At 37.0% G+C, this 13,151-nt stretch overlaps 1 protein-coding gene across 4 annotated transcripts in view; it reads right to left on the reverse strand.

Annotated features, from left to right (window-relative positions):
- The window catches only part of LOC111325228 (putative E3 ubiquitin-protein ligase HERC4), a 35,739-nt gene extending 23,802 nt beyond the window's left edge, over nucleotides 1–11,937 (reverse strand). For all 4 annotated transcript variants that reach the window (XM_088747800.1, XM_088747798.1, XM_088747801.1 and 1 more), the window contains exons 1-7: nucleotides 11,575–11,937; nucleotides 9,293–9,455; nucleotides 8,346–8,428; nucleotides 4,246–4,435; nucleotides 4,122–4,153; nucleotides 3,552–3,643; nucleotides 596–679 (exon numbers count right to left, since the gene is read on the reverse strand). In XM_088747800.1, the coding sequence (XP_088603926.1) occupies nucleotides 596–679; nucleotides 3,552–3,643; nucleotides 4,122–4,153; nucleotides 4,246–4,435; nucleotides 8,346–8,428; nucleotides 9,293–9,455; nucleotides 11,575–11,806 (876 nt within the window). In that variant the 5' untranslated portion in view covers nucleotides 11,807–11,937. The remainder of the gene's footprint in view (nucleotides 1–595; nucleotides 680–3,551; nucleotides 3,644–4,121; nucleotides 4,154–4,245; nucleotides 4,436–8,345; nucleotides 8,429–9,292; nucleotides 9,456–11,574) is intronic.
- Between the last annotated feature and the right edge of the window lie 1,214 nt (nucleotides 11,938–13,151).

Raw genomic sequence — 13,151 nt, forward strand, 5'->3', positions numbered from 1 at the left:
CAATAAAAAAAAATTAACCCATTAACTCCAATTAGTGACCAAGACAGAATTTCTCCTTACAATATCAATACAGTATCAAGCAGACAAGTGATGAGAATACAGAAAAATATCAATAATGGGATTATTATTTGATTCATCCCAAATTCTCTAAACTAATATTATAAGATGAGTATGACAGACAGTAAGGAGAATTAGAAATGAGATCTGGGAGTGAAAAGATTAGGTTTCAAGTACCAAAGAGACTTAGCTTGTGGTCCTTGATTCATGTTTCCAAAATAAATTACTCAAGATGGGATTCTAACCAAATTAAGAGATTACCCATCAAACAAATGTTTTGTTTCACATCACATGTGAATGCTGATAACGAAATGCATGACTTTTTTGTGTAGCTCTAAAATAATCAGTCACATGACTTGTGTGTGTGTGATCATGCATAAGGCTCTTTCAGAGAAGAAGTCAAATGCATGCCTCAACATCTTCCATCACCTCTCTACCTCAAGAAGAGAAACACATTTTTAGTGACCATCTGCTTTCAGACTTGCAAAGTATATACCTATCTTTTCTGAAAGAATTCTTTACTACACAGTTCAATTACCTTTCTAGGATTATATTCATCACTATTAGAGTTATGTCCAAGTTGACCAAAATTACCATGACCAAATGTAAACACCCCTCCATCCTGCAATGTATAATAAACATATTATACAGAGCAATAAAACATAAATTGTCAAAAAATAACACATTTTTTTACTCATATCACATCAATAATCACCAGTGAGAGTAAAGTGCAATTCTTCAGAAAATAACAATTTTTAAACACTACAATAGTTTACCTCTGATAACTGTTTGTGGGCTAAACTCAATTAGAAGAATTGCTACTCCTGTTGGATAGTAACCTGCAGTCCTAGCCTGAATGAAGGTAGCCGGCCAGCTTTACTTTAGCTTGCCCCAACAGTCTACCAGCACTTACTTTTAAGGGAGTAACAGGAGTTTAAAAACTTGATCCTCTCTCTCTTGGGTGGAGATGAGCACAGTGAAAATACTGACTCAAAGCTAATACTCTTGGATAACTCACCAGGTGCCTGGAGACTTGAGTCAACTTAATAGGCCTTTTACAGGAATTGATCATGTGACCAATCTCCCCATAGCAACGCCATACTGACTGGCAAGCTATTCTCCGTATTGCATGACAACCAGCTATTATCTTTGCATCGAAGCGTGTCTTTCAATAGTGTTTAAAGTGATCTTAAGGTCAATCCTAATCCTTTTCTTTTACAACTGTACAATCTCTGAATGCCACTGCTTTAGTATACCATGACTTTTGTAAGAATTTTGATGAATGTAAGCAAGTTTTGATGAGGTTTAGACTTCACGATGTGAGCGCCAACAAGACAAACATGGCAGACTCAATGAGTAAGTATTACAAGTTTTGCTGTAATCTCTCAACTTTTTTGAAATGTTTTATAAAGAATAATAAAAACTTATAAAACAATCTTTCTTTTAACAGCTAGTGGGACTCAAGAATTGTCTTTTATTCTGAATTTGATGTTCACAGATGTCGCGACTTGTGCCAAACAGAAGTCTGGATGTCAAAAAACAGTGAAAGCGTACAATTTTTCGCCGAACCTGGGTATTTACATGGAATAAAAGGTATTTATTTCCAACCGAAACATAGGACAAAGGCATTACATTGTTTAATCTTTAAGTTACAATCATGTGATCGCAAAACTTTTCGAGCGAACAATTTGAAAATCCCTATTCCATCCTGAGACATTATTCTGATAAGCGTGTTTTCTTTCTTTCAGTTACTTAGTATAAACAGCTGACTATGCTGCTATATCTTCCGCCAAATGCTTTAGATCAATGAAAAAAAACTGAGTCCCCATGTAATATCTCAGCAAATATCTAAGGGGCAAGGAAAGTAGGAGTACTTATGAGGTTTAGGAATTTAATGCCTACTGAAGCTAAATTAAGAATTTTTAAAGCTTTTATTTTACCCCAAGTTACATATTGTCATATAGCATGGCACCATTGTCGCTCGTCAGACGAGAGAAAGCTTGAAAGGCTGCAGAAGCGTGCAATGAGGGCTATCTACTGCGACAGGGCTAGCACTTATGAAGCACTTCTAGATAAAGCAAGACTTCCAATGTTATGTAATCGCAAACTCCAGGACATGGCTATATTTAGGTATAAAGTTAAGACTAATTTAGGACCACCATATATTTCTGAACTTATTAGTTGCAGTATAAGTAGGTACAATCTTAGGAATGCAGACAATTTCTCCTTACCAAGATACAACAGGGTTACATACGGAAGACATAGCTTAAGGTACATAGGACCTTGTATTTGGTCGAAGCTCCACAAATCAATCAAAATGGCTGACTCTCTAACTGCATTTAAAAATCAAGTCAGAGTCCTTAACCTATCAAATGGTATATCGAAAAATAATTGTGAAAATTGTGAGTTATGTAAAACTTAATTTTATCAATTTTAGATTGTTTGTACATATAGTTTTTCTTCTTATTATTATTATAATTATTAGTTTAGTTTACATGGTAGGTGTCCCCAATTAGTTTTTGTACTTGTAAAAACGTTAATAAAGTTATTCATTCATTCATTCATTGACAGATAGATCATATTGAGTGGGAAATGTAGTTGTGTTGCTGGAATAGATAGATATTACCATTACATCATTGCTTTGTTTTTCTCTACCTAGCACACTGTAAACAACTAGGGCTTAAATCTCTGCCTGATGACTTGACATGTACTAGTATGAAGCAGCAGTGGAACACTCCACGAGGGAAAAAAATTGAACAAAAGCAAATTCAAGACATTCTAGATAAGAAACCTGAAATGGGAGAAAATAATTTATTCAAAGTTGTACTGTTATCTTGAAGACATCCTTGAATGTCGAATCGGAATCCAAAGACAAGTCTTGAGTCCCATTAGCTGTTAAAAGAAAGACTGTTTTATAAGTTATTACCATTATTTATAAAATAATTATTTCAAAAAAGTTGAGAGATTATGGCAAACCTTGTGATACTTACTAGTTGTTGAGTCCGCCATGTTTGTCTTGTTGGCGCTCACATTGCGAAGTCAAAACCTTGTTAAAAGTCACTTACATTTGTCAAAACTCTCACAAAGGTCATAGTATATACTAAATGCTGGCAATAAGAGATTACAGGTCTAAAAGAAAAGGATTAGGATTGACCTTAAGATCACTTTAAACGCTATTGAAAGACACACTTCGATACAAAGATAACAGCTGGTTGTCATGCAACACGAAGAATAGCTTGCCAGTCAGCTTGGCATTGCTATGGGGAGATTGGTCATGTGATCAACTCCTGCGAAAGGCCTATTACAGCCCTTAGACTGCAAGCATATACCATGGCTTAAACTTGAACCACAAGATCCACAAGGGCACCAAAGGTAACAGAGGGTCACAGGGATTGTAATGATATGGAATACCACTACATGAGCACAAGTAACCTTGGCTTCAAAGCAGCATGCAGCAGCCATCAAAAAAATTAATTGTAGCTTGTACACTCTACCTCTGTCAAAGCAGCTGTATGATATTCTCCTGCTGTGACATAGCGCACCCTTTGTGATCTTAAGGACTTTACAAGTACAGGCATAAAATGATCTAAAAGGAAGTTAGACAAATTTTCAAAGCATTTACAAGCTTTTAATTACAAGATTACTTTTTTATCACTAAATTAAACATAATTTTCTACTTTCCTAATAAATAAATGGTGTTACAGTAATTATAATAACTAATAAACAAATTTTAATCAAGGAGGAAATGTAGTGTCTAAATCAACAGTTGACCATTTCAACAGTAAGCACATAGTATAAAATGTAAGATTTAACTAAGAGTGACTAGCATCCAATTTTTCATAACAAGTTACCCCTGAATCAAACATAAGGGTCACAAGAATAAAGGACAGGATCACCCGCTAAAGAAGCCCTTGATTTTTAAACAAAATTTCCTTTCAACACCTTAGGAATTTAGAGAACAGTATGGAGAATATGCATAATGAAGTTAGGGCATAGAGAGTTAACATCAAAATAAATGATAGATAGCTGGGAACATTTTCCTCTGAATGGAGAACTGCACTCACCTTTGTTGTCATTTATTCCTAGTTGGCCAAAGCTTAAAAGGGAAAAAAAATGTGCTTGTTACAAATAATTATGATTCCCTAAATCATCAGTAATGGTAAAAATTGTATAACTTTAATTACTAACTTGTTTCTGCCCCAGCTGAAGAGTGCTCCAGAAAGTGACAAGGCAAAGCTGTGATATCCACCAGCACAGAGCAAGGCAAAGGGCACACCACACAAAGAAGACACAAGTACAGGTAAATTGTGGGCTGGGCTTGAATTACCAATTCCTAACTGTCCATGTTTATTGTCTCCCCAAGAAAACAAGAATCCACCTAATATATAACAAAAGAACTATTAGGGTGTAGTTTCACTTCCAGAATTGGTGTACTGTTGGAGAAATTCAGATAAAATTCAGACAAAGTTTCCCTGTTTTACAACAAAAATGACTGAAAATGTACGGAGATAAATAATCTATTGGTGTGTTCATATTCATTCTAAGGGAAAATTGAATGCATCAAAGTATAAAGATGAAAGATGTTGCTACGTATGCTAGAAGTCAGTGTTGTCATTAGGAGCCGGTAGGAGACAGAAACCCGCCGGCTGTCAGGCCATTTTGCGCGCCTACTTTGTGACCAGAAATTTTGTAATATTGAGATGTCCTCCCAAGAAATCTTTTTTTTTGTAAATCTGAGGCTTACTTTAGTGATCATTCTCTTGTATATGTTGTAGTTCAATTTTATCCTTGGCTCAAATTTTATCTTCCTTTGTTTCAAACTCACTATCACACATTAACATGACCAAGAACAAAGGAAAATAAAATTTGAACCAAGTATAAAATTGAACTACAACATATATTATATCTGATGTTATGGAAGACGGAAAAAACTAAAAACCTGTACAGGAACTACTGTGCAAAAACTATCACTGGTGTTGACAGTTTACTTGAGTATAAATGTGTGACTGTCACGAAGCACGAAACCATCGCAATTCACATGTGCGTTGATGCTTCGCAAATCGAAAATGATGGCCAGCGAAGAAAGCGATCTCTTCACGATTACTTGTCAAGTCAATCGAAGAAGACAAAATCTAGCGAAAAAGAGAGCCACCAAGATAAGAGGTAGTTTCAATTGCTGTCAAATAAAATTATTATTATTACGAAGCTCCTGTAACATTTAATACCACAGATAAACTGGCCTCATTTGTTAAAATACAGTGGCAAATTATCGCTGATCCACTACATACTTTCAAAAGAGCTTTCAGAGGGTTGGAGAAGGAAGTGTCTACAAAGATCTTTTTCACCTTGCTAAAACTGTTGTGTCCATTCCACTCTTAAGATTTCAAAAGCAGGAAGATTTTCCTTTGTTGTAAACATGTACCGTTAAATAATTTAACTTCTCATAGGAAGATGTTCTTTCTAGTTTGGGACAGACAGACTTTAACTGCTCTTGTAGAATCACAGAATAGAACATATAACTTATGTTATCCAACAGAGACATGACAACAATTTTGAAGGAAAATTATGTTTTTTTTGTTTACGATTTCGACAGAGACACGCAAACAAAGTTCTGCGATTTAAAATGTCGTTCCAACCATACACGTGGCCATCAAAGTTGCCACTAGATTGTTGTTGTTTTTTTTAGGATTTTGCAACGTTAGAAATGCTCACCAAATATGGACTTTTGGAATACTTGTCATTAAACCCCTCAGACAATCCTAATTAAAAAATAAAGGCAAAGTGTTCCGTGATTTTGCAAACCTTGCGGCATTTGGCAGGTGATTTCCAGATGTTTATCAGTTGTGATGTTTAGAGATGAGAGGAAATACTTTGATGAATGAAACATACCCTTATTTTAAATAAAAACGTGAAGCTTTCATCCAGAGGGTTTTCATTACATAGTGAAAAACAGGGATATTGAATTTAACAACAATGTCTGGCTACAAAATTCTACTCAAACATGCCCCAGAATGCTGGAAAATGCATTTCAGAGAGTTTCAATTTCAAATTTTTCCAGGGAAACATGCCCCCAGACCCCCCTAGAGGGGCATGTTGCACAGCCACCTACTCAGTTCAGATCAGACACCTATTACATTTTCTAGTGACAACCCTGAGAAGTGCCAATTTGTAATGTTGTATTTAGCCTGAGGTAGAGAAATAAACATTTACACTTTTTGTGCAATGTTTTTCCATGAAAATGAGGTCCAGGGCCAAGAACAAGCCGCCACTGTTACTACGGCAACAAGAGTGCTGCAACCTTTAAAAATAGCATTTTTGTGCATCCCCCTTGAGTGCCTAACTGCATACAAATTTGAAGGGGAGTTGAAAATTTTCATTTCCCAAGATGTTTGATTCTCATTCTTTGTCAGAATCGTAAACCTGTGGAATAAATTGCCTAAAGACGTAGCTGAAGCAGATTTCTCTGGGAACATTTAAGATCAAAGTCAAGAATTACCTTTTTAAATAATATTGTATATTTATTTAATAGTTTTTATAGTAAGTATTGTATATAGTTAAATTGCAACTCATATTTTGTATATTCAAATAGATGTTTAACTAGATGATTATTTTGGAAACACCTTTAATGGGGCTAACCTCTGGTGTCTCCCTTTCTTTCAAATTTTTTATTTTTTGAGATTTGATTGAATAAAGTATTATTATTATTGCAGAGAAATCAACTGGATGCTACATTCTAATCAGGCAGCACAGGGCGAAAATCGTAATCTGTGAGCCATGGAGTAAAAAATAAATGTACATTAACTAATCCTAAAAAGCTTTTCCGTTGTGTCTACCGTCCTCCTTCTAACAGGAACTTAAACTGCCACCTTGAAAGTCCAGGCAATATTCAGCGTGCCCGAGAGCACTGCCCTCTGCATCTTTCACAGTACATCTGTCCTTCTGCCTCCCACCAGCTCGCGCATCATGACATCCAGCTCCCGTGACCACCCCCCCGTGGGCATCCATAATGATGTTATATTGCTTCACCTTGAAGCCTGGGAACTGCTGCCTTAGTTCCCAGCGAAGGGGTCCATACTTCAGTGTCTCCTCTTCATCCTTTCTTGTCCGATAGTTAACCCAAGGGCAGCTCATTTCCAGCGTCACAACTCTCTTGCACATATGATTTACAATGCGTGCATCCACCCTATTGCATCTGACCTCTTGTTGATCAGCATATATAGGGACATCCCAATAAGCTATTATTATTATCATTATTATATTATTATTACAGAGACTCACTCTAAATAATTTAACTCACTGCTAGGAGTGACCAATAAGGATTTTTTCCTTACAATATTCATACATTTTCAAGCAGAAAGGAAAAAGAAGAAAGAATATCAATGATGGGATATTACTGCAGCTGTACATGATTTAACATCAAATTCTTAGAACAAGAATTATACACAACACACAAACTAATATAAAGACCATGGGAGTAAAAGGCTTCAGTATACTGTTAATCTCTAGGGAAAAAAATAATTTATGTTTTGCCACAATTTTAGAAGAAAAGTGGTTCTGACTCACTAACAACTTGACTTGTAGCCACAAATACAAAGGTGGTAGTGGTAGTGGGTCGGTGAGTGTTTCGTCGGATGAAGTCGTCGTTGTAGTTGTTCTTCGTAAAAACACGGTGAAGGTATTTGTTCTCGTCGGATAAGCTGTCTGTCGAGTCACATACTAGTTGTGCGCGTCGTGTTAGAGTTCTGATAGTTGTGGCTTTGTGTGGCTTTGTGGCTTTGTGTGGCTTTGTGACTATTTTCAACGACTGACTCTGGAAAGCTGGTTTACTAACTTAGAACAGACTCCCCTAAACAGATGTCAACAACTACCCGCCCCATACAAACGACTCATTCACGACATAAACATCACAAACGACCGAAAAAGAACAACCTAGCTTTACCGACAGACCGAAACAGACCAATCACGATTGACTTACGTCACTTGAGTCTTACAGCCAATAACATCACGGCAAAACCAACCGATCATTTCACACGAACTGGAATAGGAACATTCTACTGACAACAATCATTCACTTGACTCTGATGATGACTTCCGCACAGGTTGTCGAAACGTCAGTCACTGCCACCAACAACAGTCCTTCTCAGGACTACACTCACCCGGACGATCAGACTACACCTTCACAAAAATTGAGCTAATAGTTCATTGCTCTTTTCTTTTATGACTAATTAAATATCATCTACTTATTAATAAATAAACCACATGGGAACAACTGTGAATTTGGTGTTTACCTGTACTCAGCGCTAAAGAATGCCTTGCTCCACAAGCAACTTGTGTTACCTTTACACCATCAGTCTCAAGACTCCTCACAATTCTAAAAAATTGTATCAATGGCAAAAACAAAAACTATCAGTGCTCATCTCCCTCAGTTTTCTTATGTGAAGTAACTAGGAGTGTGACCCTTGGTGAATCTTTGCCTCTGCAAAGAGACACTGAGAACATAATAAAATGGGCTGACTACTGCTCAAACACAGACTTCTTGATGTGAATTCGAGAGTGCATGTTAACTGCTGGTTAATTTCATCTCTCACTTCCAGTTTGTTCTTGCTCCGCCCATTCCTCCTCCTTGAAATCTTCTAAAACCTTCTTTCCTTGGCCTCAAGAAGGCTTTTTAGGGACTTTTAGTTTTTCTTTTTAAGTGCATGATGGACCTAATATATAATTTGGATCTGTCTTATTATCTTGTGACAGCTGACAGTTCTAAATATAATCTCAGACATGCTAATTACCAGTTTAAAATTAGATATGCACAAATTAATGTGCCAAAATGTTCTTATTTCTTTGGAGTTTAGTAAAATAATACTTTACATTTAAGAAAAATTGAATCCTTAAAAATAATTTAAGGAATGCTTGAAATCCTTTTTACATCTCAGGGATACTCAAGTGTAATTTATTTTTCAACTAGTTTAAATAATCATTTTTCTGGTTTGATATTGTACATAATTTTTACCTGTTTATGCATTTATAATTCTCTTTTTTTTCCCGCTGATTTAATTGTTATTTATGGCAAATTTTGGGAAACCCTTCAGTGATGGAAGTTGTTTCCTGTTAAGGGTTTTCCTGTCAATACTTGTGGTCCTTTGGTATTGAACAAAACATTAAAGAGGCTTGTGGATTATATTCATGGCATAACCTGAAGCATTTAAATAGATTTAAAAAAATAATAATAATAACTAACTTTGGAAGGCTTTGGAAAGTGTTCTCTGTGTTTCCTAGACCCAGTTGTCCTTTGGTGTTGTCACCCCAGGCAAGCACAAGTCCATTATCTGTGAGAGCCAGGGTATGCATTTGTCCACAAACCACCTCCTTGACTGTACGTGTTTCAAGTGCATCAACACGAGCTGCAAAATATCAAAATATTTAAGAAAACATATACCAGCATCAAAGGGAAGATACCAAAATCATACAATATTAGTTTAAATTGTGGACTAAATATTTTAATAGAAGAAACAACGTTACAATATTACATTCAAATCTACCGGCCAAGCCACCATTTAATGACAGGGAAAGCAGCTGGGAATCTGCTCTTACTGCAATAGGCAACACCTTTAATATACATTGACCAATCTGATAATGCTAAATTACGTCATTCATAACTGAACCTCCACTACTACTTACAAACCCTTTGACCTCTTAGAGAGTCTGACTGACATCTCACTATAAAGAGGCTGGTATCGAGAATGAAAATATCTCACTTTTAACTCAAAAAGGATTGACAGGCATGAGTATGAGCAATGAGTCCTTTAGAAGAAGGACTTGTGCAGGCACTTCCCTTACCCCACAGGCCTGCAAACAGATGCCATCTATTTTAAAAATTACATTATTTTGTGATCTATTCACCACAAACTTTGTTGTGTTCCAAAATTCAAGAATGTTCAACAGCATAACATGCTGTGCCTCTGGAGTAGACAAGAAAGTAGTTTTCAAAATTTATGATATTGATCTTTAGGTAAAACTGTATATATTCAGCAAATAGATTCTATATTGTCATGCATCTGTTCAATAATAGATCACAGATGTCGTCAAAATGTGGTAAGAACAAAGAAGTGACCGAGGAGGCAAAGCCAAGTATCTCATGGATGTTCTTACTACATTTTTAATGACTTTTGTGATCAAAGAAGCAAACCATTATCACTGTCTCTGTCCTTCAAAAGATCATAAAATTTACAAACCAATCCAGCAAAAAATGTGCATAATTTAGCTCAGTATAAAGTCACCAAGTCTGTTTCTACAACCTTCACTGCATTTGTACATGCTTTTAATGTTGTAATATACCTGTACTTCTTACCATCCATTTGAAGCAAGTTTCATACAATTTCATAAACATCTGCAAAAATCACTTCATGAAAAATCACTAGGTGAAAATAACTCTGGTTTTACTGCACTCAAACTGATCATAATCTATGAAATAATATTAACGTTCAAAAACTGAGACACTACACCAAACTTCTGAGTTATTTTCCCTTTATGCAATGTACTACTATATCTAAATTTTCATTTGATGTAAGTTTTGTATGACAAGCTAGACATAATGTCTGAGTTATATCGCCACCAGCGGTGATTTGACTTCCAGTGCTGGCAAATAATGGGTGGCGGCGAGTTCATTGTGGTAGTTATTTGATCAGAAACTGTAAATTCTCCGCACTGTCTGTGATACATTTCTTATAATTCTGCCTCTGAGAATTTGATGTTTAACCAAACAACATTCTCTGGTTGATTGTAAACTTTCCTCTCATAGCGTGCCTTCTTGAAAATGTACTCATACTGTAGAGAGAAAATCTAATACTAATACTAATATAGTGTTTCTGACCGCTTGCAGCCTAAGGCTGAATTATGGGTGCATTTTTTTAAGGTTGAGAACAGACGTCAGCATATCAGGCGCCTCTGGCAGCCGCTTCAGTCCATCGATCTCACCTTCCCACCCATCCCACCCACCCCACCCATGGCAGGACATCCATCACACAGTAATCTCGTGTGGGAAATTAACGTCTCCTACCCCAACCCTGCAGGAGACGGGACCTCCATTTATTCGTCTCTATCCGAGAAGACTAGAATATCTGACCATTTCTTGATGTTATAAGAAAGGCAGCAAATTCTCCTCAATTATTTTAAGACCCTGAGTGTTGGTCCGGCCGGGGCTCGAACCCTCGACCTTCCGCACAACAGTCCAGCGCTCTATCCATTGAGCTAACCGGGAATGAACGGGTTAACTATTCCCATGACGTAACTTTCTTTGTCTTAATTGTAAACATTCCCCATGGCTAAATTACAATTCAATCGAAGCAAAACGCTTGAAAACAAAAGATTAAAACAACTATGAAAGAAATTAAACTAGAATTTGTGATTACAGTCTTGGAAAATCATTCACACTTTACAAACTTGCTTAAGAGTAAACATGTAAACATCAACATCAGAGAGATCGACGTCAACTCGTGATGATCAATAAACTGATTGACTCACCGAACTTTTTTCCGTCTTTACCGCGCCCAAGTTGTCCATTTTCGTTATTTCCACATGTGTAAACAACACCGTCCTTTTTCAAGACCGCTGTATGCTCCCAGCCACAAACAATGTCTTTAATTTCAGACACAGTTCCGAAAGTGGTTTCAAGATTCCTTGGAGACAAGATATTTTCGTCCTCAATCTCTCCCAGCCCAAGCTGGCCTTCGGAGCATTTACCCCAACAAAACATGACTAAACCATTTTCATTAGTATTTCTCTTTCTTTTCTGTACATTTATGTCCGCAATTGTTCGAAACTGGCATATTGAAAATGTTAGGGCTCAGACAAAATTTGATGTCATAGTTCCGCCATTTTTAGCCAAATAGGAATTAGTACCCAGTAATCGCGCGGTCAATAGGGTCACCACTTTGCCCTCCAAATTGGCAGCGAGGATCGGGGGGACCCAAACGAACGGGGGACATTGGAGTTCATTAGAAACTGCAAAAATCCGTAGGAAGAAAATCCAAACAATCATCCAAAAACCCCAAACTCGATCAAAACCGAAAACTGCACGCAAAGTCGATAACTTCACTTCTAAAAACCCTATTGGTACCGATACAGTGGTAACAAATGGAGCATATGAAGGTTCGCGGCTATTCGAGAGAAGTGGAGGCGCATAATTGCCGCTCAGATCGAAAAGCAACCGAAACCCAAATAGGAAACACCAAAGGACCACATCAGATATCAAATTTGGAAACCTGTTGGTTTTTTTTACCAAAAGAGAAAACTAAATACTATTTAAAAATAACTCCGCAAACCACAATGAACGCCAAAAACCGATCTAAAAAAATTGCCAAAACCACAAAACTGAAAATCTCAATGTCCCCTTTGGGCCATATAAGATGTCAGTCCTTAAAATAAGCTCATACTGTAGTCAAATGAGTACTTGATATTCAGCCATGTGGTTGATGACAAGGTCCCTTGCAAGTTTCGGATGTAGGTTAGCATTTAGGCAATTGCGCGCCTAACCCAACAAAAGTCAACTGATAACAGGATAGGGATAATGTTGGGTTTGGGGATATAGGTCAGGGAGGGGTAGATACGCAGTTGTTCAGCTACAGACATCGTAGCGGTCGGAGAAACTGATCCGTTCGAGGCGGCTCCAGTGTACGTTTCGTCCTCTTGTGGAATGTAGTCGCTCATTGATCTGTCTGTGGGCTACACGTTCATTGCGAGGGCATCTCGGATGTACCCTCCATGTTCGTTGTGGGCCTTTTGGTCATGGGAGTCGAGTTCGCTTTCTTTTCAGTGATTTAGAGGTTGGTGAGTGCCACGTCAAGTTAAAATTTCATTGTAATGTACCTGTGTTTTGAACTTATTGGAATCTATATATTCAGTTCTGAACCCTTTAATCTCTACGAGTGACTAGCATGAAATTTCCCCTAACAGAATTAACCTTGAATCAAACATAAACGATATGAAAATATAAGAATGATCCTCAACAGGATAAGCTAATGATTGGTAAACAAATTCTCCCTGTTAGTGCTACTGGAAAAGTTCAGATGATAGAAGGGAGAATATGCATATCAGTGTTA

This window comes from Stylophora pistillata, chromosome 2 (assembly GCF_964205215.1).
Source record: "Stylophora pistillata chromosome 2, jaStyPist1.2, whole genome shotgun sequence".
Classification (NCBI taxonomy): Eukaryota; Metazoa; Cnidaria; class Anthozoa; order Scleractinia; family Pocilloporidae; genus Stylophora; species Stylophora pistillata.